General features: G+C 38.9%; 1 protein-coding gene across 1 annotated transcript in view; it reads right to left on the bottom strand.

Annotated features, from left to right (window-relative positions):
* Window positions 1–1,065: 1,065 nt before the first annotated feature.
* The window catches only part of LOC108050018, a 78,723-nt gene continuing 51,908 nt past the window's right edge, over window positions 1,066–27,880 (bottom strand). Inside the window, 5 exon segments of the mRNA XM_017131498.2 lie at window positions 1,066–3,956; window positions 4,005–4,094; window positions 5,409–5,621; window positions 12,661–12,734; window positions 17,000–17,191. Coding sequence (XP_016986987.2) covers window positions 2,982–3,956; window positions 4,005–4,094; window positions 5,409–5,621; window positions 12,661–12,734; window positions 17,000–17,191 — 1,544 coding nt within the window. The 3' untranslated portion in view covers window positions 1,066–2,981.

A 27,880-nucleotide genomic window follows, 5' to 3' on the forward strand; every position in this document is an offset into this window, starting at 1 on the left:
GTATATATATATATATATCTATATATATTTCTGTGTATATGTATGTAAATATAATATGCATATACAGCGGATATCGGTTTATGCTACTTCTTTGTTTGCTGTGGTCCAATTTCTGATTCAAACATTTGTTTTTATTTGATTTAGCTTGCACACTCGCACACACAACAGGCACACACACCAGATTTATATAGTACACATATAGTATAGCCGGCCGACTTGATGACATTCCATCATTGTCACTAATTTGCTAATGGAGAATTGGAGAATATATGGCAACAACAGTGCGCAGAAACAATACACTCAACATTACGCATACGCCCCGGGGAGCACTTCTCAATTCTCCTTCCCGTTGTATTTGTTTTCGGGCTATTATTTTGATTTACACATTTATTTACCAAAAGACATTGGCTTCTCTCTGTGTGTGTGTGTGTGTGTGTCGTGTGTCTACATATACATATTTCGAATAGAAAGTCAAACTGGTTCCAATTAAATGTAGTTAGTATTTTTCCTTGCTATTTCCTTTTTGTATAAATATAGTTTCTGCGTTATTTAAATTTCTCTCTATATATGTTTCATTAAATCGTTAAGAGTAAGTTTTTAGTTTTAGTTTAAGTTTCATTGTGTAAAGCTTTCGTTTCGTACATTTTCAATTTCAATTTTTCTTCAATTTTTCAATTTTCAATGGGGGTTGTGTGTGTGAGGTTGTGTATACTAACACGTTGTCAAATTTGTTGTTGTTGTTGTAGAGCAAGCAGTGGCACTTCCGGTGCCACCATGTACTTACACTTGAAAACTGCTTTAAATGCAACCCAGCCAATTATGCCGATAAAATCGAGTTCCTCGTTGGCCTTCTCCAATTTTTCCGCACTTTTTCGATATTTTTACAGTTGCACAAACACATCCATAATTGCATATTTATGGACATGCAGTACCTAGATTTTTATTTTGGCAGATTCGCGTTGTCTTTCTCGCTACGCATTTCATTTAGTTTCTATGCAAATTTCTGCATGTGTGTGTGCGGGTGTTTATTTAAGCGCGTGTGTGTGTGTGTGTGTGCAGGGCAAGATGAGAGAAAGAGAGAGAGAGAGAAAGAAAAAGAGAAAGAGAGAAAAGAGAGAGAGAGAGAAGGGAAGAGAAGAGAAAGAAAGCAGATATTTTAATTGCCATACACGAATTTCAATTCCCATGCGTTTGCATCCTTGTTTATTTTGTCTTGCATGTGTGTGTGTCTGTATGTGTGTGTGTGTGTGCATGTGCGTGTGTTCATGTGCAAGTGTGCGGGTGTGCGTGTGTGAGTGTGTCTCCTTGGTGTGTCCAATGTGGCATAATGAAAACAACAACAAAAGCATGTCAAGCAATAACAGTTAGCAAAAAAGTTAACGCTCAGCAAATTTCACAACATATCGAAGAACACGAATTTCAATGTGAAATAATGCAAATGGAATGGAATTTAATGGCAGCCTATTACATTTATCCAATAAAGTAGAAAGCTGCCTTCAATTAAAACAAAACTCTACCTTTTTTCTTCCCCGCAATTTGTTTACTTATCGTTTTTTGGCTTACGAAAATTCGGTTTTCAATTTGCATTTCAATGACTCTGGAGTTTTTGTTAAAGCAAAATATTTTACAGCCTGAAATTGGTCTGTTCATTAATCTGCATATATTTTTTGTATATAGTTAGGTATCATTTCTGAGTAATTTACAGAAAGTAATTATCGCAGTGGCAGCAATTCAATTTTCGGTTTAAGCCTGAACAATTTCGAAAAAAAGCCTCAAAGCGGGGCATTTAAAGTTATGAAAATTGGTTTGTTAGAAAGTTTCCTCTCAATATCTCCCAAATGCACACACATCCTGAACACACCCACGCACTTTAAACTTAACATATGGATAGTGTTTTCTTTTGAGCAATGTTCTCCCACAAATATTAGATTAAACCCTCCATTTGTTGTTTTTAATTATTATTTTTTAATGTTTTTTGTTGTTTAATATACTTTGTTTTTCCATCACAGCTAACGTCAATTTATATAACTCTAGGACATCTAACAACATTTCTAAGGAGACATTTTCTGGGCACAAATAATGGGATTCAAAGAAACATAAAGTAAATGTTTGAATGCTTTTCATATATTTTCATTTTTGGTTCATTTTCACTTACATTTTCTATAGATTTAACCGTATTTAAGACTATAACACATTTGACAGTTTGCAACATCAATCGATACACACAGAGAACGTTTTTAAACTCTTTTAAACTTCATTTGGCTAATTATAGTACAAACAATGGGGCAAATCGGAAACTTAATGCACATATACAGTAGGGTGGATCTCGTTTTTAATTACAAAATATTTGTTTACTTTGTATTTTTCTTTCAAATATCTAGCTGACATTTAATATATGCTTTTGCTTTGAAGAAAGTATTTGCAATTGATTTTTTTCTTGGCCTTTTTGGCATTAAAAACAAAATAATACAAGGTATTGAACTTAGAATTGGAAAAGCTTAAGAATTCAAAAGTAAAAACTTTCATAAACATTTATTAATTTAAACCATTGTATTATGAAATTAACACTGAATACAATCACTATTTGGAATAGAAAAAATACCTAGACAATGTTAATTTCATACGAATAATTTAGCCAATTTTGAGCTTTCAGAGATCCACCCTGAAAGAACACACATATATGATTCATATAAGCACAAAATATATATATTGTATACATATATTTAAACACCGAATGGGAAAAGCGTTTCTATCGGGAATGCCACACAAATCTCTGGAGGTTCTGAAGCACTTAATGAGGTGTGTGATATATATAATATATTATTTTTACCATCAGACACCTTTTTTAATTGGTTCTAAGCATCCAGAGATGTTTGTGGCCCCCCGTTTATATATTTTTTGTAGGGGTATGTTGATTGGGGGGTGGGGGAGGGAGGGGTGCAAGGTGGCTGGGTGGCGAGGATACTCACTGCTCGCCGCGATTAGCAGGAGACACCCTGCTTGGCCACCGTGTACCAGGTGCTCACGGTGACCAGCGACGGCGAGTCGGGGGTGGTGGGTGGCGGCGGCTGCTGCGGATCGGCCTCGACCCCGCCCACAACCACGTCAAGGGGCGGGAGGGGTGCTAGTTCGGAGGGCGGGTGGCTGGCCAATGGGGCAATGGCAATGCCATTGTCAACGGGCGGTGCCGATGGCGGGGCGGCGGGGCATGCCCTCGACCTCCGCGGACGCGACTTGTTCTTGGCCTTCTGGCTCTGCGACTGGGGGTGGTGGAAGTGCATGGGCTGGGGGGTGTGGAGGTCGCGACCCACCTGCGGCCCCACCTGCGGACACCGGAAGCGGATGGCCTGCTCGTTGGCCACATTGATTTCCGGCCACCTGGGACCCGCCTGCTGCTGTCCCTGGTGACCCTGGTGACCCGAATGCCCCTGGTGACCCCCACGCTGCTTGCTCTGGTGGCGCTTCCTGCTCTTGCTGCGCTTGCGCGACTTGGACTGCGACTGCGATCGGCGGCCGGATCTTGGCTGCACCACCGACTGCGGTCTTTGGCAGTGTCGGCAGACAAAGGATCGGTACTCCTCCTCGGAGTCATCTCCATCTCCATCCTCCTCCCCGTCCCCGTCCTCCTCCTCCTGCTCCTCCTGCTCGTACTCCTCCGCATCATCGTACTCATCGGGATGGGCTTTGCGGCCCAGGACATTGCAATTGAGTGTGGTTCCAGTGGCCGCCGAGGCGGTGGTGGTGCTGGTGGTGCTATCGCCATCCATGTCGATTATGTGACAACAGTTTTGATGTCTAGTGCTATGTGGTTGCTGCTGTTTTTGCTGTTGCTTGTTCTTCGTCTTGTGGTTGGACTTACGTTTCTCTGGCTCCTGCTGGTGTTGCCGATGTTGCTGATGTTGCTGGTGTTGCTGCTGCGCCGGCTGCTGATGTCGCCGCCGCCGGGGCACTGTGTACTCATCGCCCTTGTCGGTCGGATATGGTCAGAACGCTGTGTCGAACACGGACATCGACCGCGAGATGGCGTCGTCGTTGCGACAGGCCTCCAGGAACTCCTCCAGCGTGACCACGCCATCGCGATTGGTGTCCATTTTCTGGGGGGCAAATAAGCACAGCATTAGAACAATACAACACTCATAGAATTTCAATTCCTAGCACATTACATTGTGATTAAAGCTATCACATTTGTTGTCATAAATAAAATCTTGTCATTGTGTGTTGTCATGATGGTCACCATTTTTCATAATCATGATTATTTTCGAAAATGTTGCAAAAAAACTGGGAATGCCACTCGATTAGAAAGTTTGTTACGAGTTCAGCGAGGTATGCCATTCCATTATCGGACAATTATTGGCATTGTTATCGTAAAAATACTGATATTTTTTAGCGAAAAATGATCAATATTACAATTTTTCACATTTCACATTTTTCAAAGGGTTTTCATCATCATTTTTCTCAAAAATTTTACAAAAAAAGTTGTGAACGCCATTCGATTGGAAATTTAGCTACGAGTTCAACAAGGTATGCCATTCCATTATCGGACAATAAATAGCATTGCTGTCGTAAAAATACTAATATTTTTTAGCAAAAAATGATCAATATTCCAATTTTTCACATTTCATAATTTTCAAAGGGTTTTCAACATCATTTTTCTCAAAAATTTTACAAAAAAAGTTGTGAATGCCACTCGATTGGAAATTTTGTTACGAGTTTAAGAAGGTATGCCATTCCATTATCGGACAATTATTGGCATTGCTATCGTAAAAATAGTGGTATTTTTTGAGCAAAAAATTCCAATTTCTAAAAAATGCCAATTTTTTACATTTTCTTTTAAAAAAAAGTCAAATTTTTTACATTGCACATTTGGGGGGGTTTGGCTAATTTATATCTGACTAAAATTATAGCCGGATATAGAAATACTTTTTCTTGAGTGGCGAACTGCTTGCGATTGGCACTGCTTTCATTGACTGCTTCCGCTTCCGCCGCCCAGAAGTGGGCTACGGAATTTTGACTTAGAGTGGCGGCAGGACGACTTCGGGAATGATTCTGGCCATTTATTATCAATTTCACTCTCGCATGCCATTATTTAGGGGCTTTCGCCGGTCGCATTTGCTGCGCTCAATTTATTCCGAATGCCAACGACCGCTAATGACAACGCGTGACTGGCAAGCCAAACAGGACGATGTCCTGCGGATGGAGGACTCTCTTCCCGTTCGGCGCATTGCCAGCCTGCTGGCCGGACAAATTGAAATGGACAATTGGCATTTGCATAATGCAAAGTAAATAAGTTTCATGTTCGCGAGTCAAATTCAAATTGTACTCGCTTAATTAGCATAAATAATGGGCGCGAATCGGCCGGGATTTCAAAATTGGGATTTCTTATTTCGGGTGTCGGATGTAGTTCTTACCTGGAAGATCTGCTCCACCTTGCCCTTGATCTTCTCCTCCTCGGGACACTCGTCGGGCAGTCGGCCCATCAGCTCGTATATGGCAGTTACGATGTCAGTCATTTCCTCCCTCGTGATGAAGCCGTCGCCGTTGATGTCGTACAGCGAGAAGGTCCAGCGCAGCTTCTCCTCCACGGAGCCGCGCGACAGTATCGAAAGTCCTTGAACAAAGTCCTGTGACAGGAAGAGAAATAAGTTGGCATGAATGCGGGTGCGGGTATTGTGGGGCGGCAGAGGCAGACAACCGGAATTACAGGTATAAAAGAAATTGAAAATATGTTTTAAGAAATTGCTCGTAAACCGCAGCGGCTAGGAGCAAGTACACCTGCGTTCAGCATAATAGTTATGCGCTCAGGGAATATTCAACGAACTTAAGAAAAAAATATTGCTTTTTCTCAAACCCTTATATTTGTAAGGGTATTTTTTGGGGCTTGTTGCTATTTTAATTACTAGCTTATAAATAAATTGGTGGAGAATTTAGCTGACAATTTGCCATTAATATATTATCTTTTGTCTATTATCTCTACACAGTTCATTAAAAAAGAAGTTAGTTTATTTCTTTTTAAAAATCAAGATTGAAACATTTAACCAAGAATTCTATAATTGAAAAGTACTATTACTTATTTTATTGCGGACTAAGATTGTAATGGGTTAATATAAATAAGATGTTTCGTTCTACTTTACATAGAGGCAAATAATCTGTGTAATCTTTGTGGAAAGTATTATTACTTTAGCCGCAGCTGTGCCCCCCCTCCATCGCCCCTCGAAAGCCCACAGTCCTCACTTCCGGCTGCTGTTCCTGCCGCCGCTGAAGTGGACATTTATTTCTATGCTCTGTATGACAAATGTACCTAGATAAGAACTTGCAAGGAGAATGGGGAAAAGTTTTTACGACCCCCGGGCCCCGTTTTCTTGGGTCCGGGAGGTGTTGAGGCATTTCGGGAAGGCCGCAGCTGACGGAGGACTGAGTCTTGCTTTTGCATACCGAATGGGAGAAGAACAAAAAATCAGTAAAGTAAAAAAGCATAGGACGTGGCAGTAATGTAGAGGCGACGGCAGGAGGAATTGGAATAGGAATAGAAACTGAGGCATCATTTGTGTCTTGTTCTCTGGCCATTTGGGCAATTGCAGCGTCCGACTAATTTATCAAACCGAAAAAGAAAACCGAAAAAAAATGTACAAAATTTGAACGAAAAACGAAGCAAGAAACTTTTACGATTCGACGTGGACAAATTGCAGAGCGGCAAGCTGGCAAAACATGCTGGAAATTGAAAATTCGCAGTGAAGTTTGCACTCTGGCCGAGTGATTAAGCGGATCTATGAAAGTTTTTGCCTGCTGACCAGTGCTTTGCACTGCTTGATGGCAGTGGATTAGATGCCAAGGAGACAAACGAGGGATTCTGGGCTGCTCTTAGTTATGCCCCTGGCACAATACAATTTTCCGACTGATTTCGGCTCAAGTTGATGGGCACAGAAGGCTGCGAAATAATCTTTCGATTCATGGTGGATTTTTGGAAAAGAAAGTGGTATATAAACCCGAATTCTCTTTCTATTTGCACAAATCTAGTTAATCACTCAAGAAGTCAAGATACTTTGTATTGAACTTTGGAAAATGTTTAAAAACGACATGTTTATTACAAGGAAAGAAATTCAGGAGAGTTTCAAGAGTATGTTTAATACATTTCATAAACCTCAATTAAGGAAATTCTACTATTAATAATATTTCGAAGACCATAACACTGAACAATTAACTTATTCTTCAAAGTTTTAGTTTGAACTTCCACTCTTCTCTATTACAAATGGTAATATTTAATATAATATTAGGCTTTAATTATTTATTGGCCTGAATTTGTTTGATAAGAAATACAGGTTGATAGGTTTTTTTTATTTAAATACCTTGTGGGAATTGAACTGCTTGGCTAGAATATAAAAATGAAGAGCTGCTACAAGTTTATAGTATTGTTTTTCAGGGTTTGTTTAAGTGACCAAAACAAACTGCTTGCTCGTAGCACTCAAGTGTCATGTTAACCTGCTTGCCTCACTTCACTGCTTGCCAAGGGCGTCCTTTTCCAATCCTTTCTCCGCAGTTGCCATGGAGTCCTGCTGGATTCTCCTTGCTCCTGTTACTGCCACTGCCCCTCTCCCCCCTCCAATATGTTTTTATATTTATTTCCATCCCCCCTCCCCCTCCCACGACCACCGGCACTCGATTGCTTTTATCTCGCACACTTGAGCAATTTATCTTTTCTGCCAGCGTAAACAGGTCACACACTCTTTGCCATTTTGCCATTTTACCCCTGGCATATTGGCCATGCCCACAATTTCAATATGGCCCTGACAGGATTGTGTTACCCTGTTTTCACTTCGCCGTTCCACTCCTGTTGGCAGTTTAATAAACGCGACTGTCATGCAAATCGCGCATAAAACACCTAGCAACAATATGTGGAACTTAATTGAAAAGCGGAAGTCTACTTAGTCAGACCGTCACACACAAAACTAGGGAATTACAGCTGGGGTGTTAAAGTGCGGGAGGGGGGATGGTATGGAAGTGGGGGCATCATGGGTTAAGGGCGCTTCTTTGTACATGCTTTATATCGAGTACGTGCCTCGTAGTCATTACAATTTTGAGGTCATTATTCAACAACGAAAATGGCGAGCAGGCAAAAAGGCAAGAGCTCGCAAAGATAAGCTGTCGGGGGAAAAGCCTGGGGAAAAGCGGGGGGAAAGGCCAGGAAAAGCGGAAGGGAGGAAAGGCGGAAAAGCGGAAATGCGGAGCCCTCAGAGATGGACGGCTGACGTGATTGCGATTATTCCTTGCCAGACACTCGTGGATGCAACGCTGACTGGCCTGCAATATTGATTTGCAAATTGCACTTCACTGTTCATAAATGAGAATGAAGGCTGGCAAATTATCCAATGAAATATTTATATATCAACTTACAAGGCCCTAAGCTTTTCAGCTTGCACCACGTAATTGCTTCATTAAATCATTAAATATTCCCTTTTTTTCGTAGGAAAGTCAAGAAATTATAAACTGTTAACAGAATATTAATAATTTGTTTCCCAATAAATAAAGCTTGATTAAGAAAAGTAATACGATTTATGTAAATACAAAGTGCTCATATGAATTTAAAGATACAACATTTATTTTAATCTTGTAAAAATAAATAACATACCAATTATATTTAAATATTATACTCTTTCAGTAATATTTCATTTATATTAAACTCTTAGAATTTCATTGCTTTCGTACATTTTATAAGCTAAGATACTTATGTTTGCAATAATGGTTTATAAATAAAATTCTTCTTGTTTTAATTCCTTAAAATTAAGAATGTAGAGTTTTAGATAAGGGTTTGTAAGTGTTAAAACACAAAGAATAGATTATATTCGAAATACTTTTAAGTGGGAATAAAATTAGGATTCAATTTGTCTGAGTTGAGGAAAAATTTCAGCCTTTTATCCGTGTCACGCTCTCCGCACTTTCCCGATTTCCCTTTTTCCCAGGACTGTCCCATTGTTTGACTTGGGTTTTGCGTTTCTGTTTAGCTGCCATCCCCGGTATTTCTTTTCCTGCACTTCTGACTGTGTGTCTTGGGCTCGCCTACACTCATTTTTCCCTTGTTTTTCCTTGTTCTGCCCCTGCCCCGACTTTCTCCGACTTTCTCCGACTTTCCCCGCATTTCTCCGCCCTTCTCCACCCTTCTCCGCTTTTCTCTGCCCCTCGCCATGCCCACAAAGTCACAGTGGCTGACAAAGTTGGCGTTAAAATCGCCATAATTCATCGTTTCAATGGCATTGTGTGTGCTTCCTGCCCCCCGAACCCCCCAGAACCCCCCCAGAACCCCCCGCACCCCTTGCTCCTCTGATCCTCTGACAACCGGAAGTGGAGTTCATGCTCGGACATTGCAGGGGCAGTCGCAAGTCAGTGGGTAAACTGCAACAAAAAATTACTCGCCATTTGCATGCACCACAGGCGGTGGCCCTCCTCGATCCGCTGAAATTTATTCGGCTTTCTTATTTTCTTATTTCCTTCATTTCTTTTTTTTGGTTTCTGCCAGCTTTTGTTTTGCATTCCGCTGGCTGCAATAGAAACGTTGACAATGACAGGCGACAGCGACGCGAATGCGCTGCAAACTATAGATTTCCCCCTGGCCGCCAGCATTTTATTTCAATTTCGAGACATTTCACTTTGATTTCTGTATTTCGAGCATTATTTTTCGGTTTCCTTGCCGTTTTTCCCCGCGGCAAACAGAAGCGAATGCAAAAGGAAATGCTGTGAGTGTGCAGCGATTGCTATTTCGACTGTTTTCCATTTTTGTGACCACATCTAATTGAAGTTTTCCCCGCTTTTGCGCAAAATGGTTTTATCATAATTCCCAACGTATGCTAATATCACAGAAAATTAAGTCACTTTACGGTGCTTTGCTTTTTAACTCGATTGCTTTTTAAATGGCTGTTTAATGCTCTCATTGAAAACTACATAAGATAAGGCTGAAATTTAATGGCATACTTGGACTTATAAATTAAAGTGTGGTATATAAATTGGTTTAATTTCTTAAAACACAGTAAATCAATAAAGAAAATATTACAATTCATAGCAAATGTAAATAGAAGTCGCCATTTTAAACTAAATTATGATTCTATTTAGCAAATCATTAAACTCTGTTTGTCAACTGATTATAATCTTTGAGCATATGTACATTTTGGCATCTGTGTGTAAATCATTTGCATTTGGGTATGCTGAAAAAAAGTAAGTGAGTAGGAAACCATCTGTGAAACTTTATCAAACTTTTGGCATTCCTAGAATACAACCCTTTTGTGGGGAAAACTCCGCTTTTTCACACACATTTGGGCCCACTTCAATGGGCGAACATAATTCGGGACCCGAAACTTTAATGTCCTTTAAATTGAGGAGTTGGGGATTATAATGCGGGGCGTCTGGCGTCTGAGTGTGTACTTTGCGCAATACAACTTTTGTGCTGCGCCAGTTAATAGAGCGCTGAAACGTCTATCTGGCGATACTCTTTGTTCTCGCTTCCCCGATTTCCCCCAATTTCCCCGGCCACTGCCACTAATAAACCGTAACTAAAGGCGCTTACCAGGCCGAGAAGAAGTACTTGCCCCATGGACCATGCACCATGGACCTGTGCACCCCCACTTTTCTCGTTGTTGTTATTATTGACTTCTTTGGGGGCCTTTTGCAGCGTCATTTGGCGCCATCCCTCCGTTTGAGCCCCTCTTTACCGCCCCCCTTCACCACCCCTCTGAGCCAAATCAGCTTCATTTAGAAACTCACGATGCCACACAACTTTTGCCCCTAAGCTGCACTGAGAAAAACCAAAGATGTGTTCAATATTTTCAATGAAATAATACTTCCACATGTTAAATGTGTTGTATTAATATCACTTTAATCCGAATTAAAAAGTAGTTTCATCTAAAAAACATTATTTAAACTATTTATATTCTAATGACGGCATATTTATAATTAAACATAATATCCAAATCCTAATTGATTCAAACGGAATTTTTCTTTATTAATTTAATATAAGTTACTATTTATTATTTAAATTAAATAAATTAAAGAGCTAAAGAATCAAATCTAAATTGTTTTGATAGTTATTTATATTGAAATCGAATTGACTTGAAATGTTTGAATAAATTAATCAATTTAAAGGTTGTGTAATTATATTTGTTATGAACACTTTTGTGTTTTCTTTCGCTGTGCCCCAACCTCAAACCAAAGCAAAGCGAACTTAACTCAACTCGACTCGCCTGTCAGCCATATTTTATACTTAAAATGTCTAAAGTAATTTCATTGTACTTAAGTCTGTCGGGCCTGCTCCCCCTCCACTCCCTCCCCCCCTGCCTGCTTCCACCACACACCCCCATCCCCATTGGTGACCTCAACAATTTCTCTTTGCGCCGCATCATCGTACGGACATTAAGAGGCGTACCGAGTAAATTAAATTGAATTGCCGAGCCAGTGTGTCCGTGTACTCGAGTCCTACGCATTTCCCTGGCCATTCAATTGGCAAGATTAATTATCGATAACGATAGGCAGCGATTCAATCACAACTACGGCCACACTCCCCTCAATTATGTAGTTGGCCATAAATTTGCCCAGCTCTTAACGCCCTTGAACGCATGTTATATTATCTGACGGAAAGGGGTACACTTACAAAAAATACATTGCACTTGACATAAATTTAACATGTTTGCTTTATATCTAGTCTTTAAAGAACTCATTTACTCATATGATTGTCACCTTTAATAGGCTTAATAATATCTAGTAACCTTTTTTATTCAAAACCACTGTCTTCTGACCTCCATTAAATTTATTTCTCAGTGTAAGCACCCACAAATGACTGGCCATTAGGTTGTATGTATGATTGCCTTCAGTATGGCTGCGTTGTGCTGTGTTCGCTTTAATTGCAAATGGCACCGACAGACAGCAGTAAGTGCCACAAATTGTTGTACGAAAGTTGATTTCTAAGACAATTTCTCGATTTCCTCCCAGTTCTCGGTGGTCCAATCTAAATCGCAATTTCGCCTCAGGACCCACACACGGCCGAACTCCATTAGTTGGTCGTCATCGGAATTTTGATTGAGATGAAGAGACCTGGCCAAAACCCAAAACCCAAGACCCAAAACACACATCGCACATCGCACACGGAAATGAGCTGCTCAAATGCTTCCCATTGCATTTCTCGTGCTCGTCTTTGCCCGCAGGCCATACTTTGATGTCGCACACTGTCACGAGAGGGGAAGGGGGATGAGGGGCAGAAGGACTTCCACAGAAATGAAAAGCAGTGCTGGCGACACAGCACTCTTCACATAGAATCTGTGGATATCATTAAGGCCAAGGCTGTGGTTGCGTTAATAAATATTGAAGTTATTGTATAGAATTTAATAGTATGTCAGAAAACATGAGCATATTTTGGCAACAAAAGTGGAGAGACACAATAACTTTAAGAAATAGTAATAAAAATGTGCCTCTTTATTAATATACTTCTTAAAGGTATTTCTTTATGCCCCGAAATTGTTTGAATTAAAATTATAAGTTGTCATCACTGGTAGAAATAAAGATAGTTAATGGAAGAACATTCCCTAATGGATTAGTTTGGCTGCTGGCATTGATATAGGATATTTTTTGGTTGTCGCCTCTGGCACTTAATATTTTCTCATATAGTTTGAAGAAGTTCAGACTTACCTCAAAACTGACAATGCCGCTGTGATCCTGATCCAGTGTATTAAATACATAGTGCGCATATAAGGTTGGATTGGCTGTTTATGTTGGTGGTGGCACATTGTCGACGTTGTTGGTTGAATGGAAACAAGAGAGGAACGGCGTTAAATAAGAACATTTCAACGGGTTAGCGGCAAGATGGCAAAAGTCGACCAATTAGGTCTCAACTGAAGCGGTTAAACTTTTGGTAACATTTTCAAATCAACGCTAGATATACAAATGCACATACACACATTCAAATAAACATATTTAATAGCACTCAAACAGTGAAAAAAGAGAATGAGTAACTTAGATGAAATGTTTTCTTTTAAAAATAACTTGTATTATGTGGTTTTGACTTTTAAACAAGTTTTATAATAAAAAGGTCTTAACAAAGAATGAAAGAAACAAAGTTTTCAAATAAAAAGTACCTTTACTTAATTAATTATATTGCCATATCTAATTAATATTATTTTGTTTGGACCTTAGTTATTTTTCAATAATAATGACCATTTATATTAAAATATTTTGTTTGTGTATGAAAACGATAATGGTTCGATAGTTGGCCGGCATAAAGATATGAGTTTGGGAACGACGGTCTTGGTTGGCAACTTTTATGTGGGTCGTCTTCGTCTTGGTTGCAAAAAGTTTCGCTTTTCCTTTCAGTTTTGTCAACCGCAAAAGTTTTTCCATGTTTTCGTTCGGGTTGCAGCTATTCTTTTTGTGTGTGTTTCCTTTTTGTCTTTGCTGTTTATCAGTGGAAAAGTCAACATTTTTTGGGACTCGGGGTTTTTGCCGAAAGTTTCCACCCGGTGAGGGAGGGAGGGGTAGAGGGGTGGCGGGGGCCAAAGGGGAAGGGGGAAACAGTTTGCAGCTAATTATGCGAGTGTCTCCTGTGACTGCTGATAAGCACTGCTTGCGCACACTGCTTGTGACTAATTTTAAAAGAGTGTTGCCTACTTATGAGGGCGCTGTGAGTTGAGGGAGTTTTTCCTTTCGAAAAGATTTCCCAGCCTTGTTATCGCACTCTGTGACTTTCGCAAAGAGCACTTAACGCACTTAGTGTCCCCGCCACCATTTTGCGCTGTCAGAAAAATTTCTTTATCTGGCCATCACATAACATTTTGATTATTGCACTCGCTTTCCCACTCCCTCGGCTACTTTTTTTACGATTCGCGTTTATGTTTATGGCTTGATGCCAAAGGTTTTTTTGGGTTTATGCGCTCACAGCGTTTACACCTCTTTGGCAGGCAAGACGTCGCTTCATAAAGCCGCATCAAATGCCATTCGGTGCGCGCCCTGATGCCCCGAAAAGTCTTTTCAAAGCGCGCGGTCGTAAAGCTAAAGTTCAGGCTATTGACGAATTTTGTTGCATTTACTGTTTGCAGTCGATAACTTAATTTGGAAGCAATTTAACTAACTTGTACTATTACTTTATATTACAGTTAACTGAGTTTCATGCATATTATTGAATTGAATGGGTCTTTATTTAGATTAATATTGGTAAGGAGGGAAAATGATTTCTGGTCTCTTTTGTTTTAATAAAACTTAAAAATGTTAGAATACAATTATAATAATGTTTTTTTCAGCATCGTATGTATGTTTAATATACGGTTTGCTCAGTGTAAATAAAATTAGCTGTTCGTTCAAATTTCAAAACAGTTTAATTTTTTGTTTTAAATAAATACAGAATATATAGAATTTCTTTATTATATTCACTTTAAGCTAATTGGGGAAGTATTAAACTGTATAAATCTTTATATTTTGCAAATGCAATTATCTTTTAAAAGTAATTCCCTTTCAACTAAGGTTGAACTTTAAACTTAACAGCGCCTTAAAGCCTCGAATCGCACTGTACCCACGTACGGCGCAAGTGTATACATTTATTTGTCCAAATTTATTGTCGCTGTTTGATGCTTAATGTGTTTTTATGACGCATGACGCAGAGTGCCACGCCCACAAGGTCAAAGCTCAATGGCAAGGATGGCATCTGCTCCTCCTGTTTTTTTTTTTGGCTGTGCCAAATCAAAAATGACTGCAAATGTGCCATGTAAAAATTGTTATAAAATTTGCGCAGAAATTTGCCAAAAGCAAGCGGCGCGAAAAACAAAAAAAATAAACGAGGGGTACGACCAAAGTGATAAATCACCAACTTTGATGGTGTTTTTTTCCCTCTGCCGCGTGAGTGTGTGTGTGTGTGTGTGTGTGGCAAAGCAGCTTATCAAAATAAAAAATGATTTCATTATTTATTTTTCATCAGATAACGGCAGACATGATGAAGAATAAGAGGCGTCCTCGGGAGTCGAAGGAAATAAGCCCGATGTTTACTGGGAATTTCTTGTTTCCGTTTCCGCCTGTCGATGGGCAAATGCTGGCCACCATTGTCGCTAGTCAAAATAAGTTTATTATAATAATTCAGTGTCCCAACATGTGTAGCAATAACTTTCCCGCCGGGGCTGGATTTAGGCGGCAGTACAAATGTGGCCTAAACACAATTTATGGCCCATGTCTTGGCTGGCTTCTGAGGTGCGAATGAATTTGCCCAGCGATTTGTGGCAGTCACAGGGAATTATTGGGAATTATTACCCCACGAAAAGTGATAACATGAAGATGTGGAGCGACTTAAGCCAGTTTGGCAAGCTATTTTGCTAAAAAGGCCTCTGCAATTTGTTAAATCTGAAGAGTTTTCTTAGGGGAAGATAATAATTATATTAATTAAACAAAATAGTACCTATTCTTTTTATTTCGATAAATTTATAGAGATCTTAGTGTATTTTTTTTAAATAAATGCCTTAAAAATCATGTTCTAATTTAATGCCCCTAATCAGTCACAACCTATGATTTAAATTGGTTTACTTTAAATGGCTTGAAATAAATCCAAATTCTAATGCCAACGATTTGTCACATTTAATCTAATAGAAAGAAGCCGAAAGAGTCTGATTTTGCTTTTAACAAAATTAGCTACAAAATGGACATAATATTTTCGGTGAGTAATCAACCCTTTCCCCCAGTTTTCCTTACATTTTTCTTTGACATTTTTGTTTGGCGAGCGAACCCTTATCCCGAATTCCCAGCCCGCAGCAGACCCTTGCCCGCAGTAATCTATCAGGAATTCAGTTGGCTACCGGCCACTGAATGAATCCATCCCCTTTTATCCTCGGCCTCATCTTCAGTTTCAGTTTCAGTTTTCAGCTTTTGCAGATGTAAATGTGAATTGTGCACAAGCAAAAAAAGCTGGGCAAAAAAAACGAAAATATAAAAAAAAGGAATACAAAAAATGAAGAAGAAAAAAATGTAACTTGTTGTTCAAACGAGGTCAAGTGGGTGGCTTGGCTGCCACGCCCCCTCCGCGACCGCGACTTGTGAAACATGATTTTGCTTTTTATGCTTTTTTGCTAATTTGCTTTCTGCATTTCATATTTTCACAAGCCAAGGGCCGGCCAAACAAAGAGTCGCCGTTTGGCCATTCTGAATATAGCCCGGCATCGTCATTAGCATCATCCTCGCTCCTAGTTCACCACCATTCCCAATCCCAATCCCTGTCCCAATCGCAACCCACATTCCGGCCATCCCCAATGATCTTCCCCAACTCTTTGGGTCATACAGTTTTATCAATGGCTTTTGTCTCGAGTTGACTTTTGTTTGGGTCGGTGGGAAGTCTCCAGTCAATTGCCATTTGTTTTGCGGCCCTTTGCTAATCGCAACTCTCGTTCTCATTTTCATTTCCATTTCCATTCGAATTTCGCTTTTCCGTTTCCGCTTTCGACCCACATCGATTGGTGCTAAGTGAAAGATACGATATGTAGTGCTTAAATCTAATGGAACTAGCTTTTGGTCTTGGGAAATATTTAGCTTTAATTGGGACAAGTAAAAAGGTTTTCAATCTTTTTTTTGATCAAAAATAACGCGATATGAAAAATGTGTAAATGTGTGTTTATTAATATTCAACTAAAGAATAAAATCCAATAATGAAAACTCACACACACAACATACATTTATGCAAACAACAAAGCAACACCAACACAAACACAGCAAAATACTAATTACTAAGTTAAGTCAACATCAATATGCTAGATTAGTTAGACACAAAACTGGAACGCAGAACACACATCTAGATCGATATGCATGTGTGTGTGGATCGAGATCGGGGGGTTGCAACTCGAACTACACGATGTTTTGTTTTTTGGTGGTGACTGTACTGTTTTGGCTAGCAATTAAAATGGCGCTAATGCAAATAAGAGCAACAATACAGTGAGGCAGGCGTTAGTAATCACTAGTCAAGTCAGAAGGGTTAACGAAACAAAGTATACTGTACCGCACGAACCTCCCTGTGGAAAGAACTGCGAGTAGATCACTTTGAAGGTGTCCTCCTTGACGACGCCCGTCGGGCACTCAGCCTTAAATCCCCGGTAAATTCGTTTGATCTCGTCCTCCGTGAAGCGGGTGGCGCGGCTCAGCGCACTTAGCGAGTCGGGCCTGTACCGTGCCGGCGTCTCGAACTCCTCCAGTTCCGAATCTGCAATTTTAAACGAGCGTTTTCATTTACTAAACAGTTTGTAATGATTACATTGATTAGGGGAAATTAGTTTTGGATTGCTGTAATTTAAATATATTTTAAATTCTCAAAGGATATATTTGTGAATATATTAATAATATTTATAAAAGTTATTAGGCCCCAAAATATTTTATGTTCTATTTATGTTTTGGAATAAGAAAATATAAGAATGTCTATTCAATTCATTGTAGATGAATATAACTTATATAAAGTTTCCTATTTGTAATCAGTTCCGAAAGTCATAGTCTTTTAGCTTTGGTGTGGCATCTTATTTTAAACATTAGATATATTTTCAAAGAACCTTCAGTTTAAAATACATTCTTTGGGTGGTTTGCCCAAGTTCTGTTTTAAACCAGAACTCAGGGAATATTAAGTCTTTTAAATTTGCCGAAGCAGCTGCCTGATGTACGACAAATCCACAAGCTCCGCAGCATGAATATGTTCGTAGCCTTTGGGGCATGTCCTAGTCAGACTTGCTGTTGCCGCATCCCCCTCCCCCTAGAAAACCCCATGAAAGTCCTTCCCAAAACCCCCCTTTTATCCTCTTCCCCGAAAAAGCGACACACGCGATTTTGATCTGTTGAGTCGCTCGAAGTGTTTGAATTGACTTGCCAGTTGCCTCAAGTATCTTGTACTTTGCCTGTCGAAAGTTTTCGCTTCTTTTTCGAGTCACCTTCATGGGCGGCGTGGTTGGGAGGTGTCAAAGGGGGTCTTCTCAAAAAGGTAAAAAGCGCTTCACTTTTTTTTTTACCTCGGTCTGACTTTGACTTCGTCGTCGGCGTGGTTTCCCTTTCAATGCTGAGTGGCAACAAAAAAATGTTCTTTGTGGCGGAGGCGCCTCAATTTTAGTTAATTAAAAGTTTTAACCTCACACACGCACTCGTCAACTACTTTTTCGTGCACTTTAAATGTTTTGTGGCTTACTTCTTGAAGAGCTCTTAACTTAAAAATGGGACAAGTGCAGAATGATACAGACTTCTTAGATATTCAACAAAGAAATATTAAGAAACTTTTAATAGTCTAGCCAAAGAGAATTATTTAAAGAAATACTTACAAGTTACTGTTTTTCTAATTAAATATTCTTGTAAAATATGTGTTAGCCAGTATTCTAAAAACCGAAACAAAAATCGTTACATTATTCTTGCTATTTTGAAATGTCTGTAATTTATGGCACCTTCTTAACTGGGAAAATTCCTCTAAGTGTATATGCAGTGGACTGCACACACAGAGAAATTTCGGTGAGTTGAGCTCACGCGCTTGACAAATGGCTGCTTAAAAATGCATGAAAGGAGGCAGCGGAAAACGGGAGGAAAGTGAAGTGAGAGGAAAATTCAGCGGGAAAAGGGTTTGGGGAATTTTCACTAGGCAAGGGCGTTGAATTGTTGGCCATGCTAAGCGTCCAAAAAGCAGGTTTCCACCTAGGAACAAAAAGGGAAATGGGTTGCAAAGGGAAAGTAAAGTGTGGAAAAGGGCAGGGAAAAGTGGAAAACTGGGAAATGGGTGGCAGATGGTCGCTACGCTTTAGTTTGCAGACGATGGCCTGCAGTTGTCGCTGCCTTTGGCGTTAGTTTTTAATTTGCTCGCTGGCTTATGCCACACACACGTGTGCAAATGCATTTTCATTTTAGCCAAAATTGGGGAGCCAAAGCGAGTCGAGTCGAGCGTTTATATTTTGTTTCTATTTCGAACACCCACCAACCCTCGGGCAGAAATTTAATCAAAAACGAAAAATCTGAAGGCAAACAAAGTAGCTTATGACAAATTAAAAAAATATTATTCAAATATATATATATATGCATAGGGTTTCAGTAAAGCCAAAGGCATCAAATTCCTCTTAATTTAACTAATTTACTTCAATCTGAATGCATTTGGGTTTTCTTTGCGTTTTTCCTTCGTCCTTTGCCGACACTCACTTTGTCTGTTTATGGCTTCCTTTTTATTTCATGTTCATGTTCCCATTCCCATTTCCATTTCCATCTTTTCTCTCGTTACACCCGAGTGGATTTGCATGCGCATTCTTTTGGGGTCTGCGTTTTATGTCTCTGGCATCGTTTGCATCTTCCTCACATTGTGAGCAAAATGTTGACGAAATGCATTAAGTCTAATATATATTCATGTGCAGCTGGCATCTGACGTTTTGTTTGGCTTTAATTTACCAAAAGTTTTCCCTCAATTTTTCTCGCTTTCCCCCAGCCTCCCCCCTTGGCCTCATTTTTTATTCCTGCTCTTCGTTTTTTTATTTGTGACTCTTTATTATCAGCTGCTGGCGCTGAATTTTCACGTAAATGTCTAAATTATTTGTGCGACAAACAAAACGGTTTGTGTTGATGATGCGACAGCTGTTGGGCGAAAAACAAACGGAATTCTAACGAAATATATCCCAAACTGCGCCCGAATGCAGGCAACACTTTTTTTTCGGCACACTGCTTGCTAAACAGGGTGAGCGGACGTGAAAGCAGTGCATGCCAGACCGACTGGAATGGTGCATTTATCAGATAACAACGATTTATTTAACTGCTGATTAGCTAGCAAACATATATTCGCTGGAATGGCAATTTATTCGTTTTCATTTTTATGTGTTCAAAATAGTGATTTATTTGGCTTTTTTATATGAAAATTATCTATTAATGTCTTTCTAAATTATAGCATTTTGAGTTCCTGTCAACACAAAATTTAATTTGATTTAAGTATACTTATGTTTAACATATGATCAACTATCTAATAAAATATGCATATATCATATATGTTTAATTTAATTTAATATATAAAAATGTAATATATGAAAAATATCAAGATCATTCAAAACTTTATATTTCTAAGATAAATGTTTAATATTAAATGTTTAATATTAAATGTTTAATATTATACTAACTATTTATCTTCCCTTACCTTTTAATGTTTTTTGAAAGCTAATATTTCTATAATGATAAAATACACCTACACATAATTTGAGCTCCATTTTTGCATTAAAACGTCTTATTTTTCCGTACTAAGTACTCCCTCTTCGAGTTTTGCCACTAATCGCTTTTTGTGGTTTTGTTTTGGTTTTTATTTCGATGCCACCTGCTAGGGTCAAGGTGTGAAAACACATGCCTCATTTAGTGTGGGTGGCGGATGCTGGGGCGTGGCGCCGGAGGGCTGAGGGCGGTAGGCGTGGCAGCTGTGGTCTGGCAATTGGCAAACATAACAATAAACAAAAGGATGACAGTGGCAGGGCATTTGCGGGCAGTGTGGGCCTGGATTGCCATTGTTGTCCGTGTAATTTCAGATAGGGCACAAAACAACCGAACTCAGTTGCAATTGCAGTGCCATTCTGCAGTGCCCCGCCCACTTATTTGCCGCCCACCGCCCACTCACCTCATCTTGCATGAGTTCGCATAATAAGTTCCTGTTTATCTCGACTCGGTTTGCGTTTGTTTGCCCAACGCTGACTGCATTCCCTTCTCTTATCCTTTTCCCCCTCTGCCCTCTCCTTCTCCACCCTCCTGCCTGTGTGTGTGTGTGTGTGGCTGCGCAGGTGTCATGTTTCCGTTTCCGCTGCAGCAACAGCAGCAGCAGCAGCCGCCAGTCAAGTGCAAATATTTTTGCATGCTGCACCCCACACACTAACAAACAGCTATGTTCAACAAAATAGTTGTAAGTATATAATAAAAATAAAAATATATAAATCTAAAAGAAGTTTCTGTAAAGTATTTATATTAAATATTTAAATATTTAACTTAAAAGCTAGAAACACAAGCTTAGCTAAATATAAAAATATTTTAAAAGAATAATACAAACAAATTGTTTAAAATATACATTTTATCTACCACATTTATTCAATTTTCCAACTAGCTAATAACTATAAGTCAATTGATAAGTCAATACCATATTATCAAACTTAAGTAATTGGGCATTTAATAACATATTCCTTATCTCTTGTTTTTTTTTGTGCTCCCCAAATAAATATTTTTCAGCTAAACATTTTCTTGAGATATTTCTGGCATTTTTATTTCATTTGTTTTTAATGGTGATGTTAAGACAATAACAATTAAGTAAACTATTACTTCCAATTTATATAGCACTCTGTCAATAAATGTAGTTTGTAATCACTATTTAAAACTTCTGACCACGTGTAAATTAATCAAGAGAAAGAACTCCTACTGTTTCGAGTGCAATTGTAAATGCGGAAAGTGAAAACCACAGCCACTACCGCCCCCTTTAGGGGGTGTGGCATCGGTTTTTATTAGGTATGCGCTGCAGTTGTTGTTCCTGTTCTGTTGTGCAGTAAAAATATTTGCTTTCGTTCAATTTCAAGTGTGCGCCATGTCGATAAGTGCCAGCGACTGCAGTTTTTCCAAATGTTTACCTCGCCAACAGCCAACAGCCACGCCCCCTTTGTCAACTACTATAAAAGTGCAAATTAATAAAAAAATATATATAATGTTTAAGGTTGTGGGGATGGGCTGTTTTCTGGGCGGTATGCCTTTGAAGATGCGCACTCAATCGAAGCGTTCACAGATACTCACACACACACATACACACACACACATGCACACGGAGAAAGCGAAGCATCTCCAAATGCCTTTGGCTGCTTTTACTGCCCTTCTTTTTATCTCCGGTTTTTCCGCTTTCTTTCTGCTTTTTTGATCGACAAACCGAACAAATAAAAGAATCGTTTGAATATACACGGTATCCGCATGCTGAAGAGAACTCAATTTTATGCTGGCCATTGAAGATTTATTGGGTTTCCCCAAGCAAAAGCTTTCTTTGTTATGTCCCTTAAAATGGAAATTAATTGGTGAGTTATGAAAATCCTTGAATTTGTCAAATGCAGTAAGTGCAAAGCATTTGAAATCAGAGTCTAGTATGTAAATGTATGTGTTTAAAAGCCAGTATGCTTAAATGTGTATGCTTAAGTCTAGCAATGTCCTGAGTTTCAAAGAATTTATAAGATCAAATCCTTTTTTTGTTTGCTTAAATACCAGTGTTTTTGGAAGGGAATTTACAAAATGTATTTAAAATGCTGTAATAAATGATTTAAAAAATCTGAAAAGGGGACTTATTCTGTGTGTTAGTATACAAAGTTTTCCTAAATTTCAAATTGCATCGCCTGCGACTTTGTTTAAATATTCATGAGTCCAAAATTTGCTGTGGCCAAAGGGACTTGTGTATTTTTCAATACACCATAAGCTCTTCGGCCTCACATTTTAAAGCCTCGCTTTAAGCCCGAGGATTTTCATTTCCTGGGCTTAGCTTGGGAAATAGTTGATTGTATAAAGAAATGTGTACTTTAGCTGCATTTACCATTCCCCCAGCCCCACTTTTTTTTTCGCCAAGATGAAATCCCACTAAAAACAGATTTATCCACACATGGATGGCACAAAAAAATAAGAGGAAAAATAGAGGGGAAAAAACTAGAAAAGAAGGCGAATAAAAAGTTGGACTGCAAGTTTGCCGCACAGACAATGCTCCGACACTTATCTCATTTAATTTCGTATAATTTTTTCCTTTCTCAGGCGCTTCTCGCACACATATGCAATGCAAGCAGTGCAACTTTGTGCCATGTTTCCCCACACATTGTTGCAGGGGATGGGGGGTGGGGGTATGGGTAGGGGCGGGGGGTGTGTGTTAATGAAAAAACTTTTTCGGCTTTTGCTTTGTTTTATTGCGCATTTCTGCGGTCGCGATTGTTGGATTCGAGCTGCAGTCGCTGCCTCAGACAATGGCCAAAACAAATTGCTGGCCCACAAAGGGGGCGTGGCCGTATCCCTGCACACTCCCAGATAAACAAACACACTCGCACACACACACACCCGCACACCCACAAAGGTGTGCGAGGGGCCAGATAATGTGAGAGCCGAATTGCACTTAACTCATTTACGGCCGCGTCGAATGCGCTTAAATAAATTAAAATGTGGCAGGCCCTGACACTTAAATGCATATGCACACGAAAGGCAAGGCAAGCCAAACAAACAAACAAACTGGCAGCCAGACATCCGAAGCAACGACTCGATGCCCTGGAATTCGTAAATAATATTAAATAACCCATCTCTATACATTTTAAATAGCGCATATACTCTGTAGAGCAAATTGTGTTGTTATGAATCCAAGTCCATAACCCCTTTCCAAATTTCCGAAAAATGGCTTTGCAGAAAAGTGATCCAAAACCTGCACTTCCAAGCCCATAACTTTTCTAATTTAAGTCCGATTTTGAAATGGCATACCTCTAAAGTCTTGTAGTTTAATTCTCTAAAATACTGCATTCAAATCTGGGTTTGTAATTTTTTTTCGGTTTCTTGTCATTTTTAATGATGTAACCCCTTTCCAAATTTCCGAAAAACGGCTTTTCAGAAAAGTGACCCAAAACCTGCACTTCCAAGCCCATAACTTTTCTAATTTAAGTCCGATTTTGAAATGGCATACCTCTAAAGTCTTGTAGTTTAATTCTCTAAAATACTGCATTCAAATCTGGGTTTGTAATTTTTTTTCGGTTTCTTGTCATTTTTAATGATGTTACCCCTTTCCAAATTTCCGAAAAACGGCTTTTCAGAAAAGTGACCCAAAACCTGCACTTCCAAGCCCATAACTTTTCTAATTTAAGTCCGATTTTGAAATGGCATACCTCTAAAGTCTTGTAGTTTAATTCTCTAAAATACTGCATTCAAATCTGGGTTTGTAATTTTTTTTCGGTTTCTTGTCATTTTTAATGATGTTACCCCTTTCCAAATTTCCGAAAAATGGCTTTGCGGAAAAGTGACCTAAAACCTGCACATGTAAGCCCATAACTTTTATAATTTAAGTCCGATTTTGAAATGGCATACCTCTAAAGTCTTGTAGTTTAATTCTCTAAAATACTGCATTCAAATCTGGGTTTGTAATTTTTTTTCGGTTTCTTGTCATTTTTAATGATGTTACCCCTTTCCAAATTTCCGAAAAACGGCTTTTCAGAAAAGTGACCCAAAACCTGCACTTCCAAGCCCATAACTTTTCTAATTTAAGTCCGATTTTGAAATGGCATACCTCTAAAGTCTTGTAGTTTAATTCTCTAAAATACTGCATTCAAATCTGGGTTTGTAATTTTTTTTCGGTTTCTTGTCATTTTTAATGATGTTACCCCTTTCCAAATTTCCGAAAAATGGCTTTGCGGAAAAGTGACCTAAAACCTGCACATGTAAGCCCATAACTTTTATAATTTAAGTCCGATTTTGAAATGGCATACCTCTAAAGTCTTGTAGTTTAATTCTCTAAAATACTGCATTCAAATCTGGGTTTGTAATTTTTTTCGGTTTCTTGTCATTTTTAATGATGTTACCCCTTTCCAAATTTCCGAAAAACGGCTTTTCAGAAAAGTGACCCAAAACCTGCACTTCCAAGCCCATAACTTTTCTAATTTAAGTCCGATTTTGAAATGGCATACCTCTAAAGTCTTGTAGTTTAATTCTCTAAAATACTGCATTCAAATCTGGGTTTGTAATTTTTTTTCGGTTTCTTGTCATTTTTTCAAATTTCCGAAAAACGGCTTTTCAGAAAAGTGACCCAAAACCTGCACTTCCAAGCCCATAACTTTTCTAATTTAAGTCCTATTTTGAAGTGGCATACCTCTAAAGTCTTGTGGCTTAATTCTCTAAAAATCTGCATCCAAATCTGGGTTTGTAATTTTTTTTCGGATTTTTGTCATTTTTAATGATGTAACCCCTTTCCAAATTTCCGAAAAACCGCTTTTCAGAAAAGTGACCCAAAACCTGCACTTCCAAGCCCATAACTTTTTTAATTTAAGTCCGATTTTGAAATGGCATACCTTTAAAGTCTTGTGGCTTAATTCTCTAAAAATCTGCATCCAAATCTGGGTTTGTAATTTTTTTTCGGTTTTTGGTCATTTTTAATGATGTAACCCCTTTCCAAATTTCCGAAAAACCGCTTTTCAGAAAAGTGACCCAAAACCTGCACTTCCAAGCCCATAACTTTTCTAATTTAAGTCCGATTTGGAAGTGGCATACCTTTAAAGTCTTGTGGTTTAATCCTCTAAAAATCTGCATTCAAATCTGGGTTTCTAATTTTTTTTCGGTTTTTTGTCATTTTTAATGATGTAACCCCTTTCCAAATTTCCGAAAAACCGCTTTTCAGAAAAGTGACCTAAAACCTGCACATTTAAGCCCATAACTTTTCTAATTTAAGTTCGATTTGGAAGTGACATACATTTAAAGTTTTGTGGTTTAATTCTCTAAAAATCTGCATTCAAATCTGGGTTTGTATTTTTTTCCAAACCCAATACAGCTTTCATAATGAGGTCTCTTTCTGACTTGTGACAGGCCGGGCAGGCCTTATAAGCCGCATTTACAGGGTACGAACGCCGAGTTGCGACACAGTTACCACCACGGAGGCGACAGCCTTGCCACCTCCGCTTTCGCTTGGCTGGCGGTGAAAGGCGAGAAAGTGAGAAAGTGGGAAAGTGGGAAAGTGTGCCAAGAAGCGGTAACAAGAGACAGTCAAACGAAACTGTGACACAGGAGCTGGGGTGAGCGAATCTCAAAGGACTTGCTGCACTTAAAGCATCGCGGTGGCCATTAAAAATGATGTGCAATAAGCAGCAGAAGCAGCAGCAAATAATGAAATTATAATTAAAGCCAGAGTCGGGTGAAAAACTCGCAAGACCATCAAGTGCACAAAATGAAGCGGCCACAAAATGCAGACAACGAATTCAATTACCTTCGAGGGTCCTGTCCTGCCGGCAAAAGTGTGGGCGTGGCGTAATGAAGAAATTATGAAGTGCATTAAAGCGCAGGAAGGCAAACAGGCAAACAAAACCAGGACCAAAAGGACCAAAAGGACCAAGGCGAAGGAAGATGAATACAACGATTGAGCTGTCCCGAGGATAAGGCAGCAGAAAAACGGAAAGGAATTAAGGGCAGGAGGCGATGGCAAAGGACAGGACAATAAAATGCAGCCAGCGGCACTGAAACCAACAAAAAAAAGGAAAGAAAAAAGCAAAACAGCGGGCAAAACATTGAGGGAAATCCGCAGGAGGGGAAAACCCAAAGGCGGAGTGAAGTAAGCCAATTACCAAAGCCAAAACGAGCAGCGACTCCAATTTATTTTCATCTTACACATACCCACAATAATTGCTTCTGTCTTATTTTTATACTCTTCAAGAGGGACGTGTTATTTAAGGAAAACCATTGTGAGTTTGCAAGGAAAACGTGTATTTTATTTCACACAAAATCACATTGCTTTAGATTGTTTTTTAAGCTCTGTAATTTTCCTATTAATGCCTACCAAATTCACAACCTTTCAATCTACATTTTTTATTTAAGTTAATGTTTTGAAATATTTGCTATAATTTCTCTCCAAACTAAAAGATAAATAAATCATATTCCTTTGTATTTATTTCACTTCTTTCTAAAAGCTATAATTATTTATATTTTTCTTTATTTAATATATCAATTTATATAGAGAATATCGAAAATTCAGATATCAACCTTTTATTGTAACATATTTTTTGCCTGATTGCAACTTTGCCTCGTATTCATTTAAGTCGGTTTATTTTTAGCCTGGCCAGGATACTTAGTCCTGTTCCCCCTTTGGGATCCTCCAGATCTCCCTCGTGGCACCCCCTTTCCATCCACCCTTTTTGTATTTAATTGAAATGCCTGTCGCGGCCAAGGCTAACGAAGGATGCTCAATGTCCTTGACTTTGGGACTCGAATATGGAGCTGAATAACAGGGAAAAACCAAAAGGAATTGAGAAACTAAAAAACATTATATCAATTAAAGCAGTCAAATACTTGAATTAATGTCGGTTTGGTCAAGAATTTGAATTAATGTCGGTTTGTTATTTAATTACAAAACATGAAAATAAGGATAGAGCTTTTGTCTGATAAATTTTTATAATAATCTACAAGTTCAGCAAAAGCTTTTAAAATAGCTCACTACTATAAAGTAATATTTAAGCCCACTTATGAAAGTAAACATTTTGCATTATGCAAATTGCAAAATTGAATAACCTATAATATATTTATCCTATTATAGTCATATAATTTGTCCACTAAAATTGCACCACAAAATACTCGTTATTTTCGCCAACAACTTTTTCCACCAAAAACAAATTTAGATTCAATTAGCGCACAATTTAAACTCAATTTAAGTTTTAGGCCTTAAATAACATTTAAATGCCATGTCATTTGATAGCATAAACCAGCGATTTGTCACGTGGTGTGAGTGGAGAATGGAGTGTGGAAAGTTGGCTGGCATTTTTGGGGGCTATGAAGTAGTCGCTGGTTTTGCAGGAAGCCAACTTGTCATTCATCAAACTTTTTCAATAAAACTTTTGCGCCGCCTCTCGTCGCTGGCCAAGCTGCAAATCCGTCGCCCATTGGAAAAGCCGAAAAAGCTTTCGGGGAAAGTGGAGAAAGTCAAGTGTGGGCGAGTGAAATGCGAAATGCAAAGTTCCTGTAGTCCGCCCGTCCAATTTCACTCGAGAGTTTCGATTTCCAGTCCATGTTGTTGTCTACTGCCATTGTCAACAGTTGCCCATGGCCATGCCCTCTGATCCACTAACCTAACTTCCATCGGAATCAACTTTCTACACAGAGATTAAAGTTATGCCATCTATGTATAAAACCTTCTTTTTAGAACCACCTGAAAAGCAGTGCAAAAACAATCAACTAATAT

Source organism: Drosophila rhopaloa, unplaced genomic scaffold (assembly GCF_018152115.1).
Source record: "Drosophila rhopaloa isolate 14029-0021.01 unplaced genomic scaffold, ASM1815211v1 contig_3, whole genome shotgun sequence".
NCBI classification, from domain to species: Eukaryota; Metazoa; Arthropoda; class Insecta; order Diptera; family Drosophilidae; genus Drosophila; species Drosophila rhopaloa.